This window comes from Populus nigra, chromosome 1, assembly GCF_951802175.1.
Source record: "Populus nigra chromosome 1, ddPopNigr1.1, whole genome shotgun sequence".
NCBI classification, from domain to species: Eukaryota; Viridiplantae; Streptophyta; class Magnoliopsida; order Malpighiales; family Salicaceae; genus Populus; species Populus nigra.
In genome coordinates, this window is record NC_084852.1 from 7,097,392 (window position 1) to 7,124,657 (window position 27,266).

A 27,266-nucleotide genomic window follows, 5' to 3' on the forward strand; every position below is an offset into this window, starting at 1 on the left:
GAATTGAAAAATATTTACTGTATATGCCACTTTCACTGACGCTTATACCGACAGACAAATTTCGTCAGTATTTTACCAAGAGTTGCAAAATATTTACTGCATATGCCATAGACACTGACAAAATAATTTCGTCAGTGATTTACCGCTGGAAATATAGACGGAATTATTCCGTCGGTATATTCCCAACATGATATTTTTTTTGCGAGCATTTTCATTTGTAAATCAATCGATTTTTGATTTTTTTTAACCGAAAGAATTAGCGACAGAAAGTCAAATTATCGACGAACGCTATGCCGACGGATGTGTTCCGTCGGGGAATTAGTCGTTAAACTGTTAAATGTTATAGTGAAAAAAATAAACATAAGATAATTATAAGTTTAAACTCTGAAAATCTTTTTCTTCAGAAAATTTATTAAAAAATAATATAAAAATCATTCTTGAACTCACCCAATAACATAAGTTTTTTAAATTAAAATAATTTTTTAAGCAATTTATCATAAAGTAGTTTAATTAAGGAGGTGTGTTTTTGTTAATTTAATGCCAAAGTCAAGGTGGCTGTTCGTGAACCCTAGTTATTTATGGAATACTTGAGATGCAATAAAATCAATTAACTTTGCTCATGGTTTGTGTAGAAGGCAGGCCGGCAAGTTGGGTGGGAATCAAATATACAAAAATACAAATGGCAATTGCCTTAAATCATGGCATTATAGTACTAGGTAATTAGCCAAATAATTCTTAATAAGCCACCGGTTTCAGAAGACTTTCTTGGATGGTGACATCAAACTCCTTCTGCTTCAAAAAGTCGTGGTCTCACATTATTCCTTCTTTCTTTTTTGTCAAGGAATATTTATCGTCATATATATATTTTCAGATTTTCTTTCTCAAAAAATAGTGTGATCTAGTGAATTTTTCTTCAAATTTTGAAGTTCTTGATTTGATCAAAGGGCTGCTAAACGATCCGTGAATATTTCCCTTATTTCTTAACCATTACAAATGTATTAAATCCCATTCCAATCTTCAAATATATGCTCAGAAACACACTTATTTTAAGTTGGTGAGACAGAGGGAGCTTCATCTCTCATAAAATTCTGGTTGTAATCAAATGTTATGCCCATGGTTATGTTAACAAAAGACAGGCGGAATTTGAAATTGCCACTCAAAAGAATGAAGAATGCCACCTCGAAAATGGCAGGCGCATGAAATTAGATATCATGAATGCATTTTGTACAAGTAGAGTTTGGTAAGATTCTAGAATTGGATAGGACAGGATTGAATTCAATGGATCAATTGTTTTGTTTTCTGTTTTTTTTTGTTTATGTTCTTCGTCATATTTTGTTCAACAGGTTGCAATTAATTACACTTTTTAAATGAATTTCTCATTCTATCTATATTTTGTGAGATTGGAAAAATAATTTATATAAAATTATTTATGGGACATGTGCTTTTGATTGAAACATCAATTTATATAAAATTTAAGTGTAAATAATTTTTCATGTAAATATATAGTTAAGCTAGTTATTACCACAAGAAATTTTAGTCTTACAGGAGCATATTTATAATCTAGCTGTCTTGATTTTATCGGTTTAGTTTATTGGTGAAATATTAAACTAAATTTATTCGAAAAATTCTCTTTTACTATAGTTCCTATATGTTAAATCATAAAATTCTACCATGAAAATGCTAAATTAATTGTTGTATCAGTTTTATCTCCATACCATTTTGATTTCTCAATTAAGATTTTTTCTTTAAATCACTAAACAAAAATATTAAATTTCATATAAAATGAAGTTATTTTTTATGTATAAAAAAATACAATTTGAATGAAAAGTTTTTTTATATGCTGATGTAAAAAATAATATTTTTTTTTATATATTTTAATGTATTTTTAATTTTTTTTTTAAAATTAATTATTATCATGCTTTCAAACACATTTAAATTATAAATGTATATGAGATATAGGGGCTTAATGTTTGGTTTTTAAAATAAAAAAGATTAACTATATGTTTAATAAAAAAATAAAGGGACGAAATGACAGCCACCTTTATATATATATATATATATATATATATATATATATATATATATATATATATCACCTCAGCACGATTGTGATGTTATGTTTTGTCCGAATTGCAGCCAATACTAATATTGTTTTTGTCGAGACTTGAGAAACCTTCTGTGGCCACGAAAAGCCACCAGACACAACAGCACTTGCAATTTGTTTTTTTTATTTAGTCTATAAACCGTTGACAATGAAAAACCATTGGCTGACACAAATAAATTGCTTTTCTCTACGCTTCACTAAATTCCTTTCTTAGCTGTGCATGCCACATTCTTTTCTCCCCTCATCACTGCTTCTCTAATTCCTTCTGAGTTTAGTCAGATCATCGTTTGAAGATCTTGTTGGGCCAGGTAAGCTCGATGTTCTCTTTTTTCTTTTCTCCAAGATTACATGTCATCTAGAATTCTTGCAAGTTACTCTTTTTACCCTGATATTGTTCAGGAGTTCTTGACTTGATCAGATCAGAGTTCAGGACATAGTTTCTTGCTCATTGTGTTCTTACAAGCTATATAGTAAAGCGTGAATTAAAATTCTCAAAAAAAAAGAAAGAATTAAAAGTATCTTATTGAGCTTTACAAACAATTTATTGGTGTCATTAATCTAGTGTGTGATTCAAATTTTCTATTTAACATATTGAATAAAAACTAGTACTTTCTCTATATAAAACTATAACGGGAAACAAGAAAATATATGATCTTTCTTTTACCAAAACAACGTTTAACATTACCTCTTGGTGTTTTCTTGCCATTGAGAAATATTTTTGGTGGGCATTTCGGAAGAAGATCGGTGATGGTTTTAAAAATATCCATAAGGGCAGAAAGTAGACATGTCAATTAATTTGATCCAATTCGAGACAAACAACCTAGCTTTAACTTGATCATATGGGAGGCGGGGAAAGTGTGGATTTTGATGCTCCTCTTAACTTACTTTTCATCACCAATAAACTGTAATTTAATTAATATTAATATTTATTTTTCTTTTAAAATGTTTTTGGCTAATAGTTGATCTTATCCTTTATGGTGGTTCTCGATTTCCTTATGTTTATCTTGGAAAATGTTCATCTAGTTTCTGCATGTATGTATGACATCTTGGTATGGCCTCGTATATATAGAATACTTTGCTTCCTTTTACTGATTCTTTTTGGCTCTGAACTTCACTTAATTCTTTCTTTCTCTCAAAGCAGGACAGGAGGTCTCCTGGTTGTCGACCAGCTTGGCACTGGTTCCTTCTTCTGTGTGCTAATCAAAATCCTTGAAGACAATATAATGGACCAAGTATGTTTTCCTTTCACTTTTGCTTAATTTTGTTAGTGAGAGGACCAAAATTGTAAGTTTAGTAAAATAGAAGCTCTTTTTTTTAAATTTAGCATTAAAATCTTGTCCAATTTTCTTTGGGTCCTTTTAGTTTGAAAAATATATGATTTAGTCCAAGACTTTATTATATTTACATTTCAATCCCTACGTCTGAGAGAAAAGAAAAAACATCTCACGTTAAATGATGAAATAGAGAAAAGGTTATTGGTTGGTCATATTTTGATAGCAAAAAAGATTTATCTCAGTATCGACTAGTTCTATTTAACGAGATGAGTTTTATTAAAATCTTTTTAAATTTTTATATTGTTTTAAAAAGTGTATCAAGGTTGATTATGTGTTTTTGAATTGTTTTGTATTTTTTAGTTGATAGATTAATTTTTTGATATTTTAAAATATATATTAAATGTTTTTAAATAAAAATGGATTGAATAACGGTTTTCAAGATCAGAAAAAATAGTTAGTTTATCTATACACCCTTTTTTTTATTAAAAAGAAATACTTTATTTACTAAAAACCCACCTATGGACCTATGGTATTGTAAAATTCTTAGCAAGATCCACCTATTAAGTATATATATAGTTAGTTTATCTACATCTATTTTTATTTTTTTTAAAAATACATTATGAAGGACCATGGAAATGTTAGTCCTCTTCTTATAGTGTATTGTGGATTGGAATAGTATTTTTAATTTTTTTTTGTTCTTTATTTGTTTTACTATGATCATTGAATTATTTTTTTAATTTCATCTTTTCATGTTTTATTGATTGATGATTGGGTTTGATGTTTTTTTTGTGTTTCTTTTTTACTGGTTATGGCGGCGTCTAAAAAACATCTCAACATTGTGTTGGCTCGTTATTTTAAAGAAAAAAAATGATTTTGTTGTTTGTGAAAAAATAAAAATAAGAGGATGAAACTGAAAATAACGTGAAATGGTAGCCCTTTATTTTAGAAAAAACAAATTCTCATTCGGTCCTTTGTTTTTTTTAATTCTCTCATCTTTTTCTTTTTAATTTCATCCTTCTACATCACATTGATTGATTATTTAGCCTGATGATTTGTTTCGTATTGGTTTTTGTCAGTTTATAACGGTTTTTTTAAAAAATATTCCAACATCGGGTTTGTTCTCATATTCTAAAAATAATTCAGTTTTATTGTTTAGAAAAAATAAAAGATGAGGGGACCAAAATTGAAAGTTTAGTAAAATAGCAACTATTTTTTGAAAATTTAGCCTTAAGATTTTGTCTAATTTGTTTTTGTCCTTTTAGTTTGGAAATTATTTCAAGATTTTATTCACATTTCAATCATTAAGTTTGAGAGAGAAGAGAAAATGTCACATGGTAAATAATGAAATATAAAAAAAAGTTGTTGGTTTGGCCATTTTTCAATAACAAAAAAGGTCGATCTCAATGTTGACCAATTTTATTCAATGAAAAGAGTCTTATTGAAGTCTTTTTAAACCTTTATATTTTCTAAAAAAGTATATATATTATGATTATGTGTTTTTGGATTTTTTGGCATTTTTGAATTGATAGGTTGGTTTTTTTTAGATTCTGACAGTTTTTATTAAGTGTTTTTAAGTAAAAATAGATTGAATAATGAATTTTAAGGTTAGAAAAACACCTCCTAATTTTTCGGCCACCTATCTAGTGAGCAAATTCTTGGCATTAGACAACTCTTCATTAGTACTACATTTTATCCGTCCAATTTGAAAACTAAAATTGGCTAAAACGCGCCTAGGCCGGAAGGCTATTCTCATATTGCATCATTTAAAAAAAAAAATAAGTAGATCACATGTCGTCTACTCAAGACTATTATTTTTTATAAAAAAAAAATAGAATTAACGATGCATAGTCCACTATAACAAATTTTGATCCCCATTGATGACCAAAAAATCAAGATTTTGGACCCCTAAAATCCTATTTTCAATATGTTTTTACCTAAAAATATATAAAAAAAAATCCTAAAAATCTCAATAATCTTATTTCAAACTCAAAACACCTTCTAATTAGTCTAAAATCCAAAATTAATCCAAACAAAAAAAAACTTTCTAGATTTCGATTTATTTTTTCTAGCATGATTAAAGGCTAAAATCACCTATATCAAACTCTTCTCTTGAAAATAAACCCAATAAAGCCAATATCGGGTTTTTTTAATGTGATTGATCAAAAGAGCACAAATACCGGACCAATATTAAAAATTAAGGGACTACAATGAAATTTAAACAAAATTACATGGACCAAATAATGAAAATTGAAGGACCAAAATGAAAAATATGAAAAAATAAAGCTCCAAAATAAACTTTAACTAAAACTACAAGGATCAAATAAATAGAAAGTGACAATTTTATGGACTACAATGTACTTGAACTGTTCATTCTGTTTTATTATATTAGGAGTAAAGATTAAGAATAAGATATTGTGCGATTCAGCAACTACATACCATGAACTAAAATCATATTACATTAAATTAATTTAGTTTAATGAATCCAATACATGTTCTTAACTTCTGTTTTTCATGAGAACTGTTATCACTATAAGCATTTTTCCCCGTAAAGACATCCTAATTGAAATAATTGTCGTCCGATTTTATATAGTCTGATTTAGTTGTTGCCTCTTTTGCGTACTAGAGGAAGATGTCTCTTTTCCCTTAGAAGTTTCTTCATATTCCCCTTCATTTTCAATTGAAATTGATTGCTCTTCAGTGTTCTCTTCCAAGTTGACATCAGCATATGATTTGGCATAATTTCCGGTTGCCATATCTTTTCCAACAACAATTGTCATTGCCTCGTACATGTCAAGTTTTTTGTTGAGATACTTGTCATGATTGGGATGTGCCTGTTCATAAAGTTTAGAATACGAAATTTTTTAGTTCCTTGTATAACATTTTGGAAACAAAAGTAAATATAAAAATTACAAAAAGTATAATATTTATCATACCTTCACTTCTTCATCATAAACATCTTTCGAAACTGTAATCATCTTCAAACAATCATCCCAACCAAAGCCACTTTTATTTTTAAGCTTGGTTATTATTCCCCATTCTTTTTTCACAGTTTTGAGATGATTGTCAACATGTTTAGGCTCGCATTGAACGTTGAACTTTTGACTAATTTCGGTAGCCACCTTAACAAAAGATTCTGCTCTAAAGGTGGAAGAAGGTTTGTTTCCTTTAAGTGCCTCCTCAGCTAATATCTCAAGTAGGATGTGAGACATAGGCTTAGACCATGTAAAGTGTTTGCCCTTGCATTTTTCATTCTGTGTGGTACTCATTTCTACAAAAAAAAAGGTTACAAATTTATACAAAATATAATCATTCAATATTTAGATTTAATAAATTAAATATAAAAACTACAATTAATATTTAAAAGAGAATACATAAAATACATAAGAAATTATAATAAAGTCAACAAACAATCCAAATACATAACAAAGATAATACAAACTCAAGCAAGACATAATAAAAACAAACATATATAATTAACACTCAATTACTAGTTTCTTTGAGTGTTATAATCATTCCACATGGTTGATGCAATCATTTCTCTTTTTGTTATCCACTCCCTATTCTCTTCCCTCTCCTCCCGTTGACTTAAGTTGATTGTTCGTCTAATTGGTTCACTTTCCGAACATATTTCTTCCATAAGAAAGTCATTTGGATCAACTCCCATAATGTGATTATGAATAATACAACATGCAAGCACAACATCTACTTGTGTTTCATAAGACCAAAAAGACTTTCCATCAATTGATCTAAAACGACTCTTCAAAATACCAAACCCTCGCTCAATAGCAGTTCTCAAAGAAGAGTGTCGAAGATTAAATAGCTCCTTTTCATTTTCTGGTGAATGTTCAGTAAACTCGTTCAAGTGATATCGAACTCCACGAAAAGGAGAAATGATTCCTTTTCGAATACCGTAACCAGCATCACCAAGATAATATTTCGCTACAAATTAGAAAAAAAAACCTATTACTATCTTTAGCTAATTAAATATTTTATATGTTTATTGCATATAATAAATACTTTATTATATACCTTCTGGAATTTTTAGACCACTAGGTCTTGATAATGCATCGCCTAAAACCCGTGAATCATGTGCACTTCCTTCCCAGCCAGCTAAAACATATATAAACTTAAAATCAAAAGTTATAGCTGCTAAAACATTTTGTGTTGTTCCTTCTTTTCGACCTCGAAACTTTCCTTGAATCTCAACAGGAACATTTGCAGGAACATGGGTACCATCAATTGCTCCCACGCAATCCTATATAAATATGAAAAAATAATTTATAACCTTTTCTTCTAGATGTAATTAATTAATGTATAAAAATATTGGTATTGTTCTCATACCTTAAAATAAGGATAAAATCTTCGATTATTCAATATCTCTGCGGGAACTGTATCGCCTGGGTCTTTAATTAGGTGTTTGTATAACTTAAGAACTGCTTTTAAAACAATTCTAAAGTAACGATGGATAGTTTCAACAGACCTATAGTATATACCACTAATAAAACGAAATCTTTGGTTTTGGCCTACAATTTGTAAGAACACAATTACTTGCTCCCTAATAGACACATTTTGAGTCGATCTTAATAAGTCATGACTTGTGAGAACATCACACAATTTATATAAGACAACTGGTTTCATACGAATTTGTTCAACGCAATGTCTATCACCTCGATTCAAAATGCTATCCATATAGAATTCTCGTTGAGCAATGGCATTTATACGTGGTTCTCTTGGTATATAATTTCTATTTCTTTCTTGTTCAATAATAGTTACCCCTGTCGCTATCACAGTTACAGCTGCTCCCATACATGCTGCATGAATAATCTTACTATCCATAACAAAAAAGTGAAGTTTTCTGCTAACAAAACCTAAAAATTTGGGGAAATAAACATTAAAAAAGCATATAAAATACTTACATAATCAATATAATAAATTATGCTCAAAAAAGCTGATTCCCAACACAAACAATACCTTAAAAGAAATAATTATATAATGAATTCTGTATCCTAAAACAAACAATATAATAATTTATTAATAAATACTGTATATAAATATTTAATAGCCTCAAGTTTTCTATCCAAGCCAAATCAGTTTTTTATAACTGTGTAATATTCCTACCCAACATCAACGCATGTAATATTTCACTGTCTAAAATATTTCTACCCAAAACAATTCCCATTTCACTACTGTGCAGCATCATCAACCGTTGATAAATATAGTCAAACCATATACTCTTCACTTATCAAGCTTATAACCCATATCTCCACCCGGCTTAACCACTGTCAAATATTTCAACCTCCTAACAACGGGTATAATATTTCACAGTCAAGATTTAGCCAAACCAATTCCCATTTCATCATCAGCATCATCACACACACACATCACGCCTAGAAAGCACAGGAAATGCACAACGCAGAGGAAACACATATCATCAATTCATCAACAGAGAAGGAAAATCACATCGGGTGGGTCGGGTTCTACTGGAAGAGAAGCAATTGAAGAAAAGGAGATGAAGAGATGGAGGGGAATTAAAAGCATATGTGTTCGATTACACAAAAGGAGAAACAGAGCATGGGTTTGCTGTGTTTTTTTCACAGAAACCAAACACAATGTTTTGTTTGGTTTCTGTGAAAAAAACACAGCAAACCCGATTCTGTGAAAATAGCATAGAATGGGAAAAATGGGTTTGGGTTTGCTGGGTATGGGTTGCTGTGTATGGGTTTGCTATGTTTGGTTTCTGTTAAAAATGCAGGGGTTTTGATTTTCTGTGTATGGGTTACCCGGCGAAGAGGTGGATCGGCAGGGAAGGAAACGGGGCTGAAGGGCGCCTTTGGCTTAACAAAATAATGGGTTTTTTTGCGTTTGCTGTGCTAGAAACAGTGGCGAAAACGCAGGAATGGCTTGGGCGAAACGAAGGAATGTTTTGGGCGAAACGAAGGAATGGTTTGGTTTTCTGTGTATGGGTCCTCTGTTTGGTTTCTGGCAACAATTCTGGGTTTGCTGTGGCTGGGTTTTTTTGCGTTTGCTGTGCTAGAAACAGTGGCGAAAACGCAGGAATGGCTTGGGCGAAACGAAGGAATGTTTTGGGCGAAACGAAGGAATGGTTTGGTTTTCTGTGTATGGGTCCTCTGTTTGGTTTCTGGCAACAATTCTCTGTTTGTTGTATGGGTTGCTTCCCACGGGTTTGAATTTACACAGAGCATGGGTTGCAGTAAAATTAACAAGATAAACAAGGAAAAAAACACAGCAAATATATCACAAGACATGCCATTATAACAACAGAAAAATAAAAAAGATGAAAGACATAAGATAATAAATAGACATTTGAACGAAAAAAATTTACCTGGAAGAAAGCTGTGAGAGATGCTTCCAATCGATCTGGGTAAATTATTTGGGAGAGAATGAGAGTTTAGGGATTTGTTATATTTTAGGAGAGTGCACGTTTTGTTAAAGAGAAAGGAAAGTGTTTTCCTTAGAATAAGGAAAGGAAAACACTTTCCTGGCATAAAGGCTTTTGTTTTCCTTTGACCAGAATTAAGTTTCCTTTGACCATTTTTCTTTGGGTGCACCAAACATGGGAAAGTGGGGAAAATAGTTTCCAGGAATTCATTTTCCTGGAAACAAACAAGGCATAAAACGTGCCTAGGCCGGAAGGCTATTCTCATATTGCATCATTTCAAAAAAAACATAAGTAGATCACATGTCATCTACTCAAGACTATTTAAAAAAAAAAATAGAATTAACGATGCATAGTCCACTATAACAAATTTTGATCCCCATTGATGACCAAAAAATCAAGGTTCAAGATTTTGGACCCCTAAAATCCTATTTTCAACATGTTTTTACCTAAAAATATAACAAAAAAAGTCCTAGAAATCTCAATAATCTTATTTCAAACTCAAAACACCTTCTAATTAGTCTAAAATCCAAAATCAATCCGAACAAAAAAAAACTTTCTAGATTTTGATTTATTTTTTCTAGCATGATTAAAGGCTAAAATCACCTATATCAAACTCTTCTCTTGAAAATAAACCCAATAAAGCCAATATCAGGTTTTTTTAATGTGATTGATCAAAAGAGCACTAATACCGGATCAATATTAAAAATTAAGGGACTACAATGAAATTTAAACAAAATTACATGGACCAAATAATGAAAATTGAAGGACCAAAATGAAAAATATGAAAAATAAAACTCCAAAATAAACTTTAACTAAAACTACAAGGATCAAATAAATAGAAAGTGACAATTTTATGGACTACAATGTACTTGAACTGTTCATTCTGTTTTATTATATTAGGAGTAAAGATTAAGAATAAGATATTGTGCGATTCAGCAACTACATACCATGAACTAAAATCATATTACATTAAATTAATTTAGTTTAATGAATCCAATACATGTTCTTAACTTCTGTTTTTCGTGAGAACTGTTATCACTATAAGCATTTTTCCCCGTAAAGACATCCTAATTGAAATAATTGTCGTCCGATTTTATATAGTCTGATTTAGTTGTTCTTTTTTAGTTTACTAATTTGGATTTTAAATGGAATTTAATTAATAAAAAAATATGAAAAGAAAATCTAAATGAAACTCTTTTATTTACAAATCAATTCCTATTAAAATTAACTTTGAAAATAATATTTTATAAACACACATCTCTTTTTTTTTCTTTTAAAAACCATGTCTCATCAAAAACAACTTAAAGATAGATATAACAACTTATAACTGCACGCGAGAATAAATATAATGCTCAGCCCAGGTGTAGTTGAAATACATCCGACTATACATTTTACTAGTATTATAGTCTGCGTTTCGTAATAAGTTAATATTATTTTTTAAAAAAATATTAAAAAATACTAAAAATATCTTACAGCCATGTCAAACCCAATAATTTTGGATCTGATAGTCATGTCAGACCCACACATCTGGGTTTAGCGATCTTATCAAGCCCAAGCGATTATTTGGGTTTAACAAACATATCTGGTTTAAGTTTATTTGGGTCTAAAAACATTTAATAATAATAACAGCAACAGCAGCAGCAGCAGCAACAACAACAACAACAACAACAATAATAATAAGAAAAGGAATAATAATAATAATAAATAAATAAATGTAACAACAACAACAATAATCATACTAACAATAACAATAACAATAATAATAAAAAAATATATAACAATCATACTAATAATAATAGTAATAAGCACAACAACATTAATAAAAACAACAACCATGCCGAACCTAATCGTATCGGGTCTAACAAACAATGTTAGACCCAAGGTGCTTGGGTCTGGTATCCATGACTGACCCAAATAAAGTTGGGTCAAGCATGTTGCCAAACCCAACTAAACTTTGAGTTAGACATGGTTGTTGGACACAAGTTACTTGGGTGTGGTAAGATGTCTAACCTAAGTTTAGTTAGATTTGACAACATCCCAAATCCAAGGTGTTTAGATCTGACATTCATGCCTAACTCAAGTTTAGTTGGGTTTAACAACATGCTAGACTCACATTACTTAAGTCTGATAAACTTGTCTGACTCAAATTTACTTCAGTAATCATAACAACAACAACAACAACAATAAAAATAAAAATAATAAGGATAACAACAACAACAACAACAACAACAACAACCATGTTATACCCAATCGCTTTAGGTCTGGTAAATTAGACTACACTCAAGATACTTGGATTTGACAATATGTTGCTAGACCCAACTAAACTTTGGATTTGACAATATCTCAAACCCAAGGTGCTTGGATCTGACATCCATACCTGATTCAAGTTTAGTTGAGTTTGTCAAAATGTCAGACTCATATTATTTGAGTCTGGTAAACATATTTTTTTAATGGCATGGTCATCACTCATTAGCTGGGGAAGAAAAAGAAAGCCAAAGAAACTTCTCATGAAAAGATAAGATAAAAAATTAAAAGTAAAACTACTATTATAATTTATAATGAAATATCTTTTAAACTGATCTTAAAAAGTAAATAGACAAATCATTATTTGACCAAGCAAATATTTGAGAGGCAGTAGACCTTCCAGCACTTAGTTTTCAAGCACTTTTTGGCCTCTTAGCTAACCTTATCTCTACAGCAGCTAACCTTATCGCCACATCTGCTGTGTAGAACAATGCTCAGGGCATATGAAAGAACTCTAAGAGTTGGGGGAAAGAAAAACTACATCGCCATACTGTGATTTTTTTGGCTTTAGTCAATGGCGATGGATCCTAAAGTATGTGTTGACTTATTTCAAAGTTACTAGTTTCTATAGCTTCCTCACTTGATACCTATAAATGGTACGAGGGGCAAGAAATTAACAGAAAACTGTGTTGCCAAACACGAAGAAGAAGTTGGATTTGTAAACTAGAAACATCCACAAGAGTAAATTAAAAGAAAAATAGTCAAGATTGTTAATTTAATTTATTTTCATAAACAAATTAAAATATTATAATTGAATTGAATTATATGATTTAACATTTTATTTAAACATAAGAATTATAAGTTATTAATTGAATTTAAATTTACTTATAAATTAAATTCAATTTAGTATATAATTTTGTTTCAAACAAGTTGATTGTGTTAGTGCATGTATAATATTTTTTTTTTATGTTTCAAGGTTTAGAAGATTTTAAAGTGGATTTGTACGCTAATTAATATTAAGTTTATTTATTCGATGATCTTAAAAGTATACTTTCCTCATTAATTTAGTATATTCAAAAAAATAAATCATTTAAATATTAATTCCATAAAACAATATGAAATAAAAAGCAAATCTCCTTGATCAGTACCCTAGCTTTTAATTTGGGGTTGGTGCATGTATATTATATACATTTCTCAACAAAAATATATATTTTTATTAAATAAAACACGTAATATAATTTTCATTAAAATATTTACAAATATTTTACATAAAACAATCCACTGGGTATTAATCTAATAGATTATATCAACCTTTTTTTTCAATTTTTTATTAACTAAAATTAAAATCATAATATTAAAGTAATTTTCAAATAAAAGGATATTTTGATACCAAGTGTCTATTTGAGAGCGTAGTAAAGATTTATTTTCAAAATATTTTTTACTTGGAAATGCATCAAAATAATTATTATTTTTTAAAATTATTTTTTACATTAACACATCGAAACGATCTGAAAATACTAAAAAATATTTAATTTGAAGCAAAAAAAATCAAAATTTGATCAAAAGTCAATTCAACCGCATCCCTAAACTAGGCCTAAATAAAAAATATGTGGAATATAAAGAGTGTTTTAAAATTATTTTCTTAATCAAGGAGGGAGTTAGTGAAATTATGAGGCTCTCCAAAACAACTTGATTGTTCCAAAAACAACTCGGTTAACCAGTAAAAAAAATATGAAGATGAGATTGAAAAAAAAAAACTAATAGAAAATAATCTCTTGACCCAACTTCTTGTCTAACCCAAGTTAAAAATTAAACCATATAAGAGTTTTCTGATATGACCCAATCAACTTAACCAATCCAAAAACAATCTAATTGGCTTTTTAAAAAAAATACGAGGTTGAAAATAAGATAAAAAACATTGAAAAAATATATTCAACCTAATTCTTTATTTAACCTAGATTTTAAATTAAATCAATTGCGAATTCTACCGTGACTTCAAATTGAAAGTGTAACGGTTGACATGTTCATAATCAAAGCAGTAGAGCTGATTTAACCAATTTCCAAAACTTAAGTGATTACACGGTAAATTTAGCTCCTCCCATGAAAACGGGTTTGTACAGTGCTTCGTCCAACTTCACTATGTTGCTCTTAAATTCTCTCGCTCTTTGTAAATGCCCTCAATATTTATTTCTTGCGTGGATTTGGTTTGTTTGTTTACCATCATACATTCTATCTTTCTGTTGGGATTATTCTTTCGCATTTTTTCCCTTCTCTACTTTAAGCCAAGGTTTTGAGATTTTAAGTTTCATATAAAAAATAATTTTTTTTAAATTATTGAAATATTATATTTAATCTTAACTGGTGTATAAGTTAATATATATATCAAATAAAAAAGTAATTAGACATATTATATCAAAATGATTTTTTTTTCTAAAGCAATGTTACAAGAAACTAGGAACTAATAATAGATTAATCAATAACATGAATAATAGCTTGCAACTAGTTTCGTGCTCATGACGTCCTAGCAAGGTTTTTTTTTTAAAAAAAATAATATATTACTCACAATCTCATGCTTACAAAGTAACCATATGAAACCCAATATGAGTAAAAGCAAATTCATAAGATGAAAATGTAAGATACATTGTTTTTTTTTTTTATTTGTTAACTCTTCATCAATGTCACTAAACCTAGTTTATTAAATCAATCTTAAAATCTTTTGACTTGATTTTCTACATGTCACGAGATTCAAATTAATTATATGAAAGTTATTTTAATTTAACAAAAGTATATTTAACAAGGCTAAAAATAATTTGAATAACTAATAAAAATATAAATTGATTTTTTAAAAAAATCAATATAATATATTTTCTTGTTTTGATATAGAGATGGAGGCTAAACAAATCACCTCTAGATATCCATGGATAAACACAAAAATCATGAATCGGGTAACGAGCATGATAATAATATGCAAGCCAAGGCGGTCATCTATCCATTTTTTTCCCCAGCCCTCGTTCTCTCCTTGTCTGCCTTGCATTGGGCTTGGGTTATATGGAATTAGAGCTTAAATTAAAAAGTTCATATATAATTAGAAACTGAATTAAAAGAAAAAGGCTTAGACTAACCTAGGATGAAATTCAAGACTCGATTGAAGGCTTCTTATACAACCAGGAAAAACGAAGTTACAAAAAACATAACTGGCATGTGGAGACCATGCCCTAGCATGTTGGAGGACCTGTTGCATTGTGTTGGCGCGTGCGGCGTCCACTAGCTTCCGAAATCAGTCTTTCTTGGTGTCTCTACACAGTAGACGATCACAATCTCTTGAGTTTAAATCTCTCAATTAAAAAAAAAAGAAATGAAAAACCCAAAGAATATTGTGTAAAATCAAGCCCAAGTTAAAATGTCAGTTTTTTTTACCTCTTAAAAACTTACAAACTTACAGAGACCTTATCAAAACAAAACCATCAACACCAATTTTGAATGGAATAAATATGGAAGGATTAAATATAAAAAAAGAAAGTTCAAGAAAAAAAGAGAGGCATGCTTAAATAATATGAAGCTACAGTGAATTGCAAACCTAAGATGAATCATAAACATGATCATTGTTATATATATAAAATTACATTCCAATTATGAAATTGACGTTAATAATCAGGAAAAAAAATATTTTACCCTAATATAAATTAAATTACTATAATAAACTACTCTAACCTTCCTTTAAATGAAACATCTTTTAAGCATAAATTATTTAAAGAAAAAATTTGAAGTTATGACCTCTTTTGTAAAAGCGCTCACTGCTACTAGCCCAAAAAGTTATGGGCAAATTATAACATATACTAGAAAATATCAATGTGTCTTTTATTATTTATCTAAACATAAATTACTATAGATTAAAATAGTATAATGATGGAATTGTTTTTAGCAATGAAACTTGCTAAGCATACAGTTGGGGCTAGGATTATTTTTTTCATAGGATACATTTGATATTAGAAGAATGATTGAGAACAAAATGATCTGTTTTGAATTTTTGAGCTATAGTATAGATACTGATTTGTCCTTCAGGGAGCAAATTTTTAACATTTGGATTGGAAGCTTCTTTTATCTTTTTTTTTAAAACAATAGAGATATCATTAATCATGTTCTTGAGGGGGAAAATATGCATGTGTTGAGGGGCTTCATTGCTTTTTTCTTTTATTGAAATAGTTCAAATATAAAATAATCATTGGATTTCAACAAAATAAAATTGCATGTAGAGGTGTTTTCGTTGTTTCCAAATGCTTGTCAGACCCAAAGCACGCAGGTCTGACAACGTTTTGCGAACCCAAGTACCTTAGGTCTGGTATGTGGGTCTGGATTGGTTCCAGCAATTGGGTCTTGCGACCATGTCATATCCAGGACATTTGGGCCTGGCAACCACACCACACCTAAACACCTTGGCCAGACCTAATAACCTGGATTTGACGATCAAGCTAAACCCATGGCATCTAGATCTGGCAACCATGCCAAACTCACAGTAATTGAGTCTGGCAACCATGTCAGACCCAAGACGATTGAATTTGACGACCAGACCTAATCGTCTAAGCCGCGGGTCTGATAAATATGTCAAACCCAAAATGCCTAGACTTGATGATTATCCAAGTTTACATTAACATGGGTCTGCCACTTCCCACTGCCATTAAAATAAATATTTATATTGTTTGTTAATTGCCCGCAGCAAACCGCGAAGCCATAACATACTATTTGATAGTTATTTGTTTTTATGTGTATGTTTGTGAGCCGACAGCAGCCAGTGAAAAAGAATGAAGAGAGGCTGTTGAGACAATGAGACAGTAGGCGGAAGAGAGAGGGGGGCGGGGGCGGCTAGCTTCTCTGTTTTTTTTTTTGCCCCCTAATTTAAAAACATCAGTCATTGTTTTCCTTTCACTAATGCTGATTTGGTGTCTGTAGGAGCGCCCACAAAAGAAGAGGGTTAAACATACCGATCCATTTTGGGATCATGTTGAGAAGACAAATGATGGTGGTCCTTTCAAGTGCAAATTTTGCAAATCTATATTTGCTGCGTCTACTTCAATCTCAAGGTTCAAATATCATTTGTCAGGAGAAAGTGGGAAAGGAGTTGGTATTTGTGGAAGAGTACCCGTTGATGTTAAAGAAGCAGCCTACCAAGCAACGCACAAAAAACAAAATGCCATCCCACCAATTGATCATACAGTTCCTAATGTAGAAGCTCAAAGAATAGAGCAAGAAGGGAGGGATCTCCTAGATATGACAATGGAAGATTGGACAGAGAGTACGAGATGGGAAGAGTTGATGGTTATTGACGAAGCTGGTGGATCGAGAGGTTCTCAAGGGCAAGGAGGATATCCTTCAGACATACTAGATACAGAAAATTTGACACAGAGCAGAACCGTGGAAGGGATTGCACTTATTGACCAAGTTAGAGTTTATGAAGAGCAAGGGACAGAAGTTTCAGATGGTGGAATGGAGAATTTGACAGACAACTTCACCAGAGGTGTGTCGATAGTTACTGCCGAAAGTAGAGTTTCTGAAGGGCTTGATGCACATAAAGCTAAAGGAGAAGCATTGCTGACAACAAAGCTGGTAGGTCAGGCTTCTGACAGAAATAAGGAGACGATCTGGTCTAGCTTAATGAAGGATGACGTCTTAAGTGTTGGCATATATGGGATGGGCGGTGTCGGAAAAACATCACTGGTGACGCATATCCATAATCAGCTGCTACAAAGACCAAGTTCTTTCAATTATGTGTTTTGGGTTACCGTATCACAAAATTTCACCATCAGTAAATTGCAGTATCTTATTGCCAAAGCTATTAATTTAGACCTTTCAAATGAAGAGGATGAGAAGAAAAGAGCTGCAAAGTTGTCTAAAGCATTAGTTGCCAAGGGAAAATCTGTTCTCATTCTAGATGATTTATGGAATCATTTTCTGCTAGAAATGGTGGGCATACCTGTTGCAGTTAACGCGTGCAAGTTGATTCTCACAAGTCGATCGTTAGAAGTTTGTCGGCGGATGGGTTGCCAAAACAGCATCAAGGTAGAGCTTCTTACTAAAGAAGAAGCTTGGACTTTGTTCGTGGAGAAACTTGGGCATTATGATAAACTTTCTCCTGAAGTCGCAGCCATAGCAAAATCTGTTGCAGCAGAATGCGCTTGTCTACCACTTGGGATTATAGCAATGGCAGGAAGCATGAGGGAAGTGGATGACTTGCATGAATGGAGGAATGCATTGGCAGAATTGAAACGATCAGAAGTTGGGGTAGAAGACATGGAACCTGAGGTATTCCATATTTTGAGATTTAGTTACATGCACTTGAATGACTCAGCATTGCAACAGTGTCTCTTATACTGCGCATTTTTTCCAGAGGATTTCATCGTAGATAGAGAGGACTTGATAGGTTATTTGATCGATGAGGGAATAATTCAACCAATGAAGAGCAGGCAGGCAGAATATGATAGAGGTCAGGCTATGCTTAACAAGCTTGAAAATGCTTGCTTACTGGAAAGTTATATAAGCAAAGAAGACTACAGATGTTTCAAGATGCATGACTTGATTCGAGATATGGCTCTTCAGAAACTAAGGGAGAAATCACCAATCATGGTTGAAGTTGGGGAGCAACTAAAAGAATTACCAGATGAGGATGAGTGGAAAGTGGATGTCATGAGAGTTTCGTTGATGCAAAATCACCTCAAGGGAATTCCCTCTGGCTGTGCACCTATGTGTCCCAAGCTTTCAACGTTGTTTTTATCCTTAAATTTCAAGCTAGAAATGATTGCGGATTCCTTTTTCAAACATTTGCAAGGGCTCAAGGTTCTTAATCTATCATGCACCGCTATCCGGGAATTGCCAAGTTCCTTCTCCGACTTAGTGAATCTCACTGCTTTATATCTCAGAAGGTGTCACAATCTAAGATATATACCATCACTAGCAAAGCTTAGGGAGTTGAGGAAATTGGATCTCCGCTATAATGCACTTGAAGAACTGCCTCAAGGGATGGAAATGCTGTCCAATCTCAGGTATCCCCTTTTTTTTTCCCTTCTCTTTACCCTCTTTTTGACTGTGAAATACTTCGATCAAAATTCATTGATCTGAAATAGCAAACAGATATCATACAGGATAGAATGACTGACACCATTTGGACCATCTGCTATACCATCTCAGGTATCTTAATCTTTTTGGAAATAGTCTTAAGGAGATGCCTGCTGGTATATTACCTAAGCTCTCACAGCTACAATTCCTTAACGTGAACCGGGCGTCCGGCATTTTCAAGACAGTACGAGTAGAGGAAGTAGCATGCTTGAAGAGGATGGAAACTTTGAGATACCAATTCTGTGATCTTGTTGATTTCAAGAAGTACCTCAAATCTCCAGAAGTGAGGCAAGCTCTGACCACATACTTCTTTACAATAGGACAACTAGGTGTGGATCGAGTAATGGATTCTTTACTTTATATGACACCAGAGGAAGTCTTTTATAAAGAAGTTTTGGTTCATGATTGCCAAATCGGTGAAAAAGGAAGGTTTCTTGAGCTCCCAGAAGATGTTTCATCTTTCTCAATCGGAAGATGTCACGACGCAAGGAGCTTATGCGATGTTTCTCCATTTAAACATGCAACTTCACTGAAGTCCTTGGGGATGTGGGAATGTGATGGGATAGAGTGCTTGGCATCGATGTCAGAATCCTCCACGGATATTTTTGAAAGCCTCGAATCGCTATACCTTAAAACTTTGAAGAACTTTTGTGTCTTCATTACAAGAGAAGGAGCTGCTCCACCATCATGGCAATCTAATGGTACCTTCTCTCATCTTAAAAAAGTGACAATAGGTGAATGTCCAAGTATGAAAAATCTGCTCGCCCTTGACTTGTTGCCAAATCTCACAAACTTGGAAGTGATTGAAGTTGATGACTGTGACCAAATGGAGGAGATAATAGTAGCAGAGGATGAAGAAGAAGGCATGATGGTTGAAGATAGCACCAGCAGCAGCCACTACGCTGTTACCAGTCTCCCAAATTTGAAGGCTTTGAAATTAAGCAACTTACCGGAGCTAAAAAGCATTTTCCACGGGGAAGTGATTTGTGGTTCTCTACAAGAAATTCTTGTGGTTAACTGCCCAAATCTAAAGAGGATATCACTCTCTCATCGCAACCATGCTAATGGCGCAACACCACTTCGAAAAATCCAGGCATATCCAAAAGAATGGTGGGAATCAGTGGAGTGGGGCAATTCCAACAGTAAGATTGCCCTTCAACCCCTGTGTGTGTTTCGAGAGTCTTTATTTTAGTAGTGGGAAAAGAAGTTCAATAAAATGCATTGCCAAAATGGTACATCTCTGAATCTTCATTGTTTTAATTCACTTTTGTAGAAATCTTCTTCCTCATCTGATTCATTTCAGTTTCTACATTGTTGGTATTTCCAAGTGCCCACTCTCCATTGCCTTTTCCATTTTTTCACTCCTCACTTCCATTTTCACCATTTTCTTTCAGTTGCGAGTCTAGAGAGATCGGAGGATCCATCCCCTTGAATTATCACAAGAAACCATAGAATTGAAATTTGTGGAGAAGGTGCAAATAAAATTGGGAAGAGATGCAGACAGCCTGGAAGAAAATAAAGCATTACAACAAAGACAATCAGCCAAATGTGAGGAGGGAACAGAGCCTCTGGAGAATTTACGGTGTTAAAGGCATCAAGAATCATTCTGGGAACTGAAAAAAATAATTGTTTTGGGTTTTTGCTGTAAAATCTAATATTCCTTAGCAGTACTATCTCATCAAGTTAAAAATCTTCCTGCATCCTAATGTAAGTTATCCATTGTTCTCTATTTTTACTACCTTTTAATTTTTATTTTTTTTACTTGCAATATGTATGCAAGACTCTGTACCTGCTTTCGAAGAAAAACTGTAATGTGAAGCGATGCTGAGAAATGTGTCATGTTTTTATCAATGAATTTCAGCTGTTCATGTATTTTTGGAAGTGTAGTGCTGTTAGCATGTAGTGTAATAACTAACAAGTATCAAGCAAATGAAATCTACTAGTAACAAGACAATAAACTAGCAAGGTGGAAGAAAGGATGTTATCTAAGGAGGTACACTGGATGAAACGCCAAAGGAGTTTCGCTTGCAGGCTGCTAGCTCTGTAATTTCGGCGATATCATTACTGTCAACAAACTGGTAGCAGAAATTTATTTTTTTTAAAAAAAACCACAGCCTTATGATTACTAGAGTCTCAACTCGAGAGTTTTTTACATGGAGTAGATGCATTATAACTGGGGGAACGTGCCGATTTCATAAGGTTGATCGGGAGAGGTGTGAGCTACATATGCTTGAGCAGTGTTAGAATGGGATAATATATCAGCTGACACGAATAAAGCATCTCTTGCTCAAAATGGGTTGCAGATACTCCCGAGAATGATATAATATGGAAGAGACAATATGATTGAATTCTATAATCCATTTTCGTTAATAATTTAATTTCAAATTACATGTTTATGTCAAGATTTAGTGAACATGAAGCTTGGACTTTGTTCATGGAGAAACTTGGTCTTAATGTTGAACTTCTATAGATGTTGTAGATATCGCAAAATCTATTGAAAAAAAATGTGCTGGCTTGATATATATATTCAAGAGTCATACCATGCTTAATGAACTTGAAAATTCTTGATTAATAGAAAGTTATAAATGCATTTTAATGAATACCTTGGCTAAGGATTGTAAAACTAAAAAAACGCTCTCCATCACTTTGTTAATAAAGCTCCAATATTATATTAAAAAAAATCATTTTAATTAAAAAATTTAATCTATCAAGTAAGACCCGATCGAAGATATGATTTATGTTATAATTTAATAGTAATATGGTCATCAAAATCTTAAGAGTGAACTCTTGAGTCATGGAGGAAGTTGGTGTGCAGTTAGAAAAACTAGCATAAAGAATGGACAAAGGATCTAGTTCAAGTGGTCTTGATGAAAAATCACATCATCAAAATTCCTCATCTCTTACTTCTGTAAATAACACTGTCCGGTTGTGTAATTTCAGGTTTTATGACACTTCCAAAAACCATTCGATAGGCCAAAGATTTGCGGTCCTGATCCCTGAGCACTAGGCTCCCGATATAGAATACGAGACAAGGTCAGTAAGATATACAAGTCCAAAGTTATAATAGGTTATGAAGCTTCTTTGAGCGTCCAGGAACCATTCTGCTATTTACAACACCGAAATCAGTCTCTTAAAGTTAAGATTTTTGGAAATACGTTCACCTGTATTTCCCTTGAAGAATTTAACGCAGTAGACTATCTGAAGCTAAAGAGGATACCGATCTCTCTTTCCGTATCAGTGGAATGGCGTTATTGAATGCTCTTGTAGATACAAAAGGAAGCCAACAATAACTGGCACACCTGCCATGCTAAAACTCCAATCCTCTACCTAGTCTAGTTGATTGGTTAGATTCAATTGTATTAATTGATGGATTATTTCATACAAAAAATATAATTAATTTGTCTCAAAGAGATTATTGCACTCGATATCATGTCAACCTTTAGAAATTTCAAAAGTAAAAAGGAACAAATTTCTAACATTTTGTTCTTAGATGGAAAAAGTTTTATTTAAGGAGTCGCCACCTAATATTATGATCACTAAAAACCCTAACTGGTCAATAAAAATTCTATGGTATAGGATTAGTTACGCAAAATGAAAGATATTATCACCCCTTAAATGTCTTACCTAAGGTAGGATGCATTTCTGGTTTTATCTTAAATTGTTAAGGGTTTGTTGTATTATGCTACCGATTGTCTACTTGTAATATTCCTGACTCTGACTCTAGTAAATAAGCCAACAAAATTTGAATTAAAAGCAAAGCATATATATATATATATATATATATATATATATATATATATATATATATATATAATTTGTGGATTTTTATTGTGAAATGTAAATTAGAAAGGGTCCAAAAATTTTTTTCAGAATTTTCTAACATCCATAAAGATTTGTTTAGCTGGATATTAAAACAAATAGGGATGAAATAAAAAGAAAGGAAAGCATAAGGATACACTTTTGCTAAACACACCTTTCATCCAAAATAAATTAAGTCAACTAGGCTTGAGATCCAGGCCCAACCCAGTTACAACAAGTTTCTATTCTCTTTTTTTTTTATTGGATGGTTGGATCTATCCTAACCATGGAGGCTGGGCTAGACCTAGCTGGCCCGGCCTGGCTAGGGACCAGCCTAGGCACTGTTGCCTGGCGTGCGTGAATTATTCACGCATGCTTGCAACAATGCCAGGGTAATTAAAAAGCAAAAACGAGGAAAAGCCGTGAACTGACCTGCAGCTGAAAACCGAAGACGAAGACGATGGTGATGATCTGGCCAGACGATGTCCTATCCGTACGTTTCCTGCCTCAAATTTGGCCCGCAATGTCTGGGTAGGAAGGAATTCAAATCAGAAAAGGAAACTGTCCTCATTCCGGCAGGGGTAAAAAGGCCACAATATACAAGAAAAAAGAGGGGTCTGCAAGAGAGAGGTGCATACATAGAGAAACCCTAAAATAGACTAAAGGAAGAGGAGGAGACGGCACAAAGAGGGATGAAAAATAGAGGCAAAAATAGAGAAGATTTGGAGGACACCTATCTATTCCACTGTCATTCTCTGCTTTTGAGTGATGTTCATGGAATCAAGTTTGTTTCTCTTTAATTTAACTATGGAGTAGAATTTTATTCTGGGATTTTTGATGTAACCTTACTATGAATATACGAACAATTTCTTCGATTGAATTATTACATTAAGTTGTTGAGTATTTCGTTCCATGTGTAATGTTTGTGTATGTTTGGCCAACATCTGCATGATTTAGAATTTAATTTGAGATCGAGAAGTGATAATTGTTTTAGCTATTGTTTGAAATACCTTAAGAAATCTATAGGATAGAGATGTTCTAGGAACTTTTGTAATCGTTACAGGTTTTACGGTACTTAATAAATTTCGACAAGTTCCAAACTTTTGTAGAGTATATGAAATTTACTTGTCGAAATAATTCATTGATACTCGAGAGAGATTAATGTTTAAATTAGAAAAACCTGATTATCAACGTTAGGAGTAATTAATTCAATTGAGAAAGTTCACATATGAATATTTACGGTAAGTCAGAAATCCTAGAACCACTACAATTGAATTCATTAATATTTAATCAATTAATTGGTTGTTTGTTTTTAATCATTACTTTTTGCTTCATAAACTATTTCATTCGATTCCTCAAATATATCATAATTTAAAAGACTTTCGTAATTAGTAGTAATTTTTATAAATTCTCGTGGGACGATACTCTACTCATCAAAGGTTAGTGGAGTAATGCATGGGTTCAAGGGCATTATTACTGTTGGAATTGCCCCACTCCACTGATTCCCACCATTCTTTTGGATATGCCTGGATTTTTCGAAGTGGTGCTTGGCCATTAGCATGGTTGCGATGAGAGAGTGATATCCTCTTTAGATTTGGGCAGTTAACCACAAGAATTTCTGGTAGAGAACCACAAATCACTTCCCCGTGGAAAATGCTTTTTAGCTCCGTAAGTTGCTTAATTTCAAAGCCTTCAAATTTGGGAGACTGGTAACAGCGTAGCGGCTGCTGCTGCTGCTATCTTCAACCATCATGCCTTCTTCTTCATCCTCTACTGCTATTATCTCCTCCATTTGGTCACAGTCATCAACTTCAATCACTTCCAAGTTTGTGAGATTTGGCAACAAGTCAAGGGAGAGCAGATTTTTCATACTTGGACATTCACCTATTGTCACTTTTTTAAGATGAGAGAAGGTACCATTAGATTGTCATGTGTTGGTGGGAGAAACCACTGGTGGTGGCTTTGAAACACTCAGAGAGGATAAAACACACTGTTTTATTTCAACAACAAGAAGCTTACAATAACTAAACAAAAGCTTTGAATACATGCCCTCTTTCTCTCTCTCTAGTGTTTCTTTCTAATCTCTCCACACATAATAGCATAAACTTAGCTGCCTATTTATACACAAATTGAAAGTAAGAAAAAAATCAAACTTCAAGTGTGAAGGCAGCTGGCGGCATACAGCTGGTGGCTGCAAGTGGTGGCTCGGCGGTGACAGCTGGTGGCTGCAACTGGTGTTTGTCTACCTTGACCTTCTAGATTGAGTTTAATGCAACAAATCCCCCCTTTAAACTCAATCGAGGGATGTCATGCCAAGCATGAACTTCAATTTGATAAATATTTCTCCCTTCAATGGCTTTGTAAAGATATCTGCAATTTGATCATTTGTGTTGTAGGATATCAATTCAACTTCTTTGTTCTTCACATGTTCTCGGATGAAGTGATGACGTGTATCAATGTGTTTACTTCATTCATGATACACCAGGTTCTTTGCTAATGCAATTGCTAATCGATTATCAATATAAATCTCTGTAGGATTTTCTTGAGGAAATCCCAAATGCTTAAACATATTTCTTAACCATATTAAATGTCATACAACTAAGTTGGCAGCAACATACTCAACTTCACAGCTTGATAACGTTACTATCGATTGCTTCTTGGATGACCATGTGAAAGATGTGTCTCCCATGAAAAAGACAAATCCTGATGTGCTTTTCCTTTCATCCAGATCTCTACCCCAATCACTATCCAAGTAGCCAACAAGATTGAAGTTTGTACTTGAGGTATAAAACATACCTTCATTTATTGTTCCTTTGATGTAGCGAAGAATTGTCTTGGCTGCATTCAAGTGAGACTGGTCTGGTGTCTCCATGTATCTGCTGATAAGTTCAACTCTGTAAAGTATATCCGGTCTGGTACATGTCAAGTACCTTAAGCTTCCTACTAAGCTTTTAAAGTAAGTTGGATCAACATTTCCAACTTTACTCTTCCTCAATTCTACTCCATTCTCAACTGGAGTTGATACCGGATTGCAGCTTTCCATCTTGAACCTTTCAAGAATGTCTTTGGCATAACTGCTTTGGGATATAAAAATCCCTTCTTCTTTCTGCATCACTTCTAGGCCAAGAAAATGTGCCATCAGACCAATGTCTGTCATCCCAAACTCCTATACCATGCTTTTCTTGAAAGCTTCAAACATGGCAGGGTTGTTGCCGGTGAATAGCAAATCATCAATATATAGGCACGCAAATAATATGTTGCCATCTGCTTCTTTCTTCACATATATTGCGTGTTTATATGGACATTTTTCAAATCCATTATCTTGAAAATACATGTCAATTCTAGTATTCCAAGCACATGGAGCTTGCTTCAAACCGTAGAGGGCTTTCTTCAACTTGTATACTTTGCCGTCATTTTCAACTTTGATGTATCCAAGTGGTTGTTCAACATAGATCTCTTCTTCTAGGAAGCCATTCAAAAATGTTGACTTCACATTGAGTTGATAGATCTTCCATCTATGTTGTGCAGCTAGTGAGATCATCAGTCTGATTGTCTCTAGCCGGGCTACTGGAGCAAATACTTCTCCATAGTCAATGCCTTCTCTTTGTTTGTAGCCTTTTGCCACTAATCTTGCTTTGTATCTTTGCACTTCTCCTTTTGCATTCTTCTTTGTCTTATAGACCCATTTGACACCTATTGCTTTCTTATTTTCTGGTAGATAAGTCAGCTTCTAGGTACATTCTTCTCAATGGCATGTATTTCTTCATCCATTGCTTCTATCCACTTCTCTTCTGTCACAACTTCAGTGAAGCTAAGTGGGTCATTATCTGCAAAGAAACAAAATAGAGTTGTATCTTCCATGACTTGTGTGGCATCGTACAACTCATCTAGATTTCTCTTCCTTCTTGGTCCTTCTGATGAGGATGTTGATAGTGGTGTTAATGATGATTCTGGTGTGTTTCTCCTGTTGAATACAGGGAATCTGTGTACCGGACTTTGTGGCTCTGTTGGTAATATTAGACCTTTTGCAAGTACTGTAGGTACTTCCACTTCGTCTTCAAGGATCAAATCAATGCTGATCCATTTGACTGCTTCTTGATCATCATTCCATTGCCAATATTTATCTTCTTCAAAGATAACATCTCTACTTATAATTACCTTCTTTGTGATGGGATTATACAACTTCTATCCCATCCTTATATCACCATATCCGACAAAGATGCATTTCTCGCTTTTATCATCGAGTTTGGTCCTTCTTGCATCTGGGATCTTTGCATATGCCACACAACCAAATACTCGTAGATGAGTAACACTTGGTTTGTGACCACTCCATACTTCT

At 32.9% G+C, this 27,266-nt stretch overlaps 1 protein-coding gene across 3 annotated transcripts; it reads left to right on the forward strand.

Annotated features, from left to right (window-relative positions):
• The first annotated feature begins 2,279 nt into the window (after nucleotides 1–2,279).
• On the forward strand, nucleotides 2,280–21,001 carry LOC133674954 (probable disease resistance protein At4g27220). Of its 3 annotated transcripts, none has more exons than XM_062096265.1 (6): nucleotides 2,280–2,412; nucleotides 3,246–3,336; nucleotides 14,906–14,967; nucleotides 16,970–19,056; nucleotides 19,202–20,361; nucleotides 20,524–21,001. In XM_062096265.1, the coding sequence occupies exons 3-5, from the start codon at nucleotides 14,908–14,910 to the stop codon at nucleotides 20,319–20,321; spliced, it is 3,267 nt and encodes a 1,088-aa protein (XP_061952249.1). In that variant the 5' UTR covers nucleotides 2,280–2,412; nucleotides 3,246–3,336; nucleotides 14,906–14,907; the 3' UTR covers nucleotides 20,322–20,361; nucleotides 20,524–21,001. The 3 variants fall into 3 exon arrangements, with proteins under 3 accessions (XP_061952249.1, XP_061952250.1, XP_061952251.1); XM_062096266.1 differs by having other exon boundaries at nucleotides 19,202–20,271; XM_062096267.1 differs by lacking the exon at nucleotides 14,906–14,967.
• Nucleotides 21,002–27,266: the final 6,265 nt, after the last annotated feature.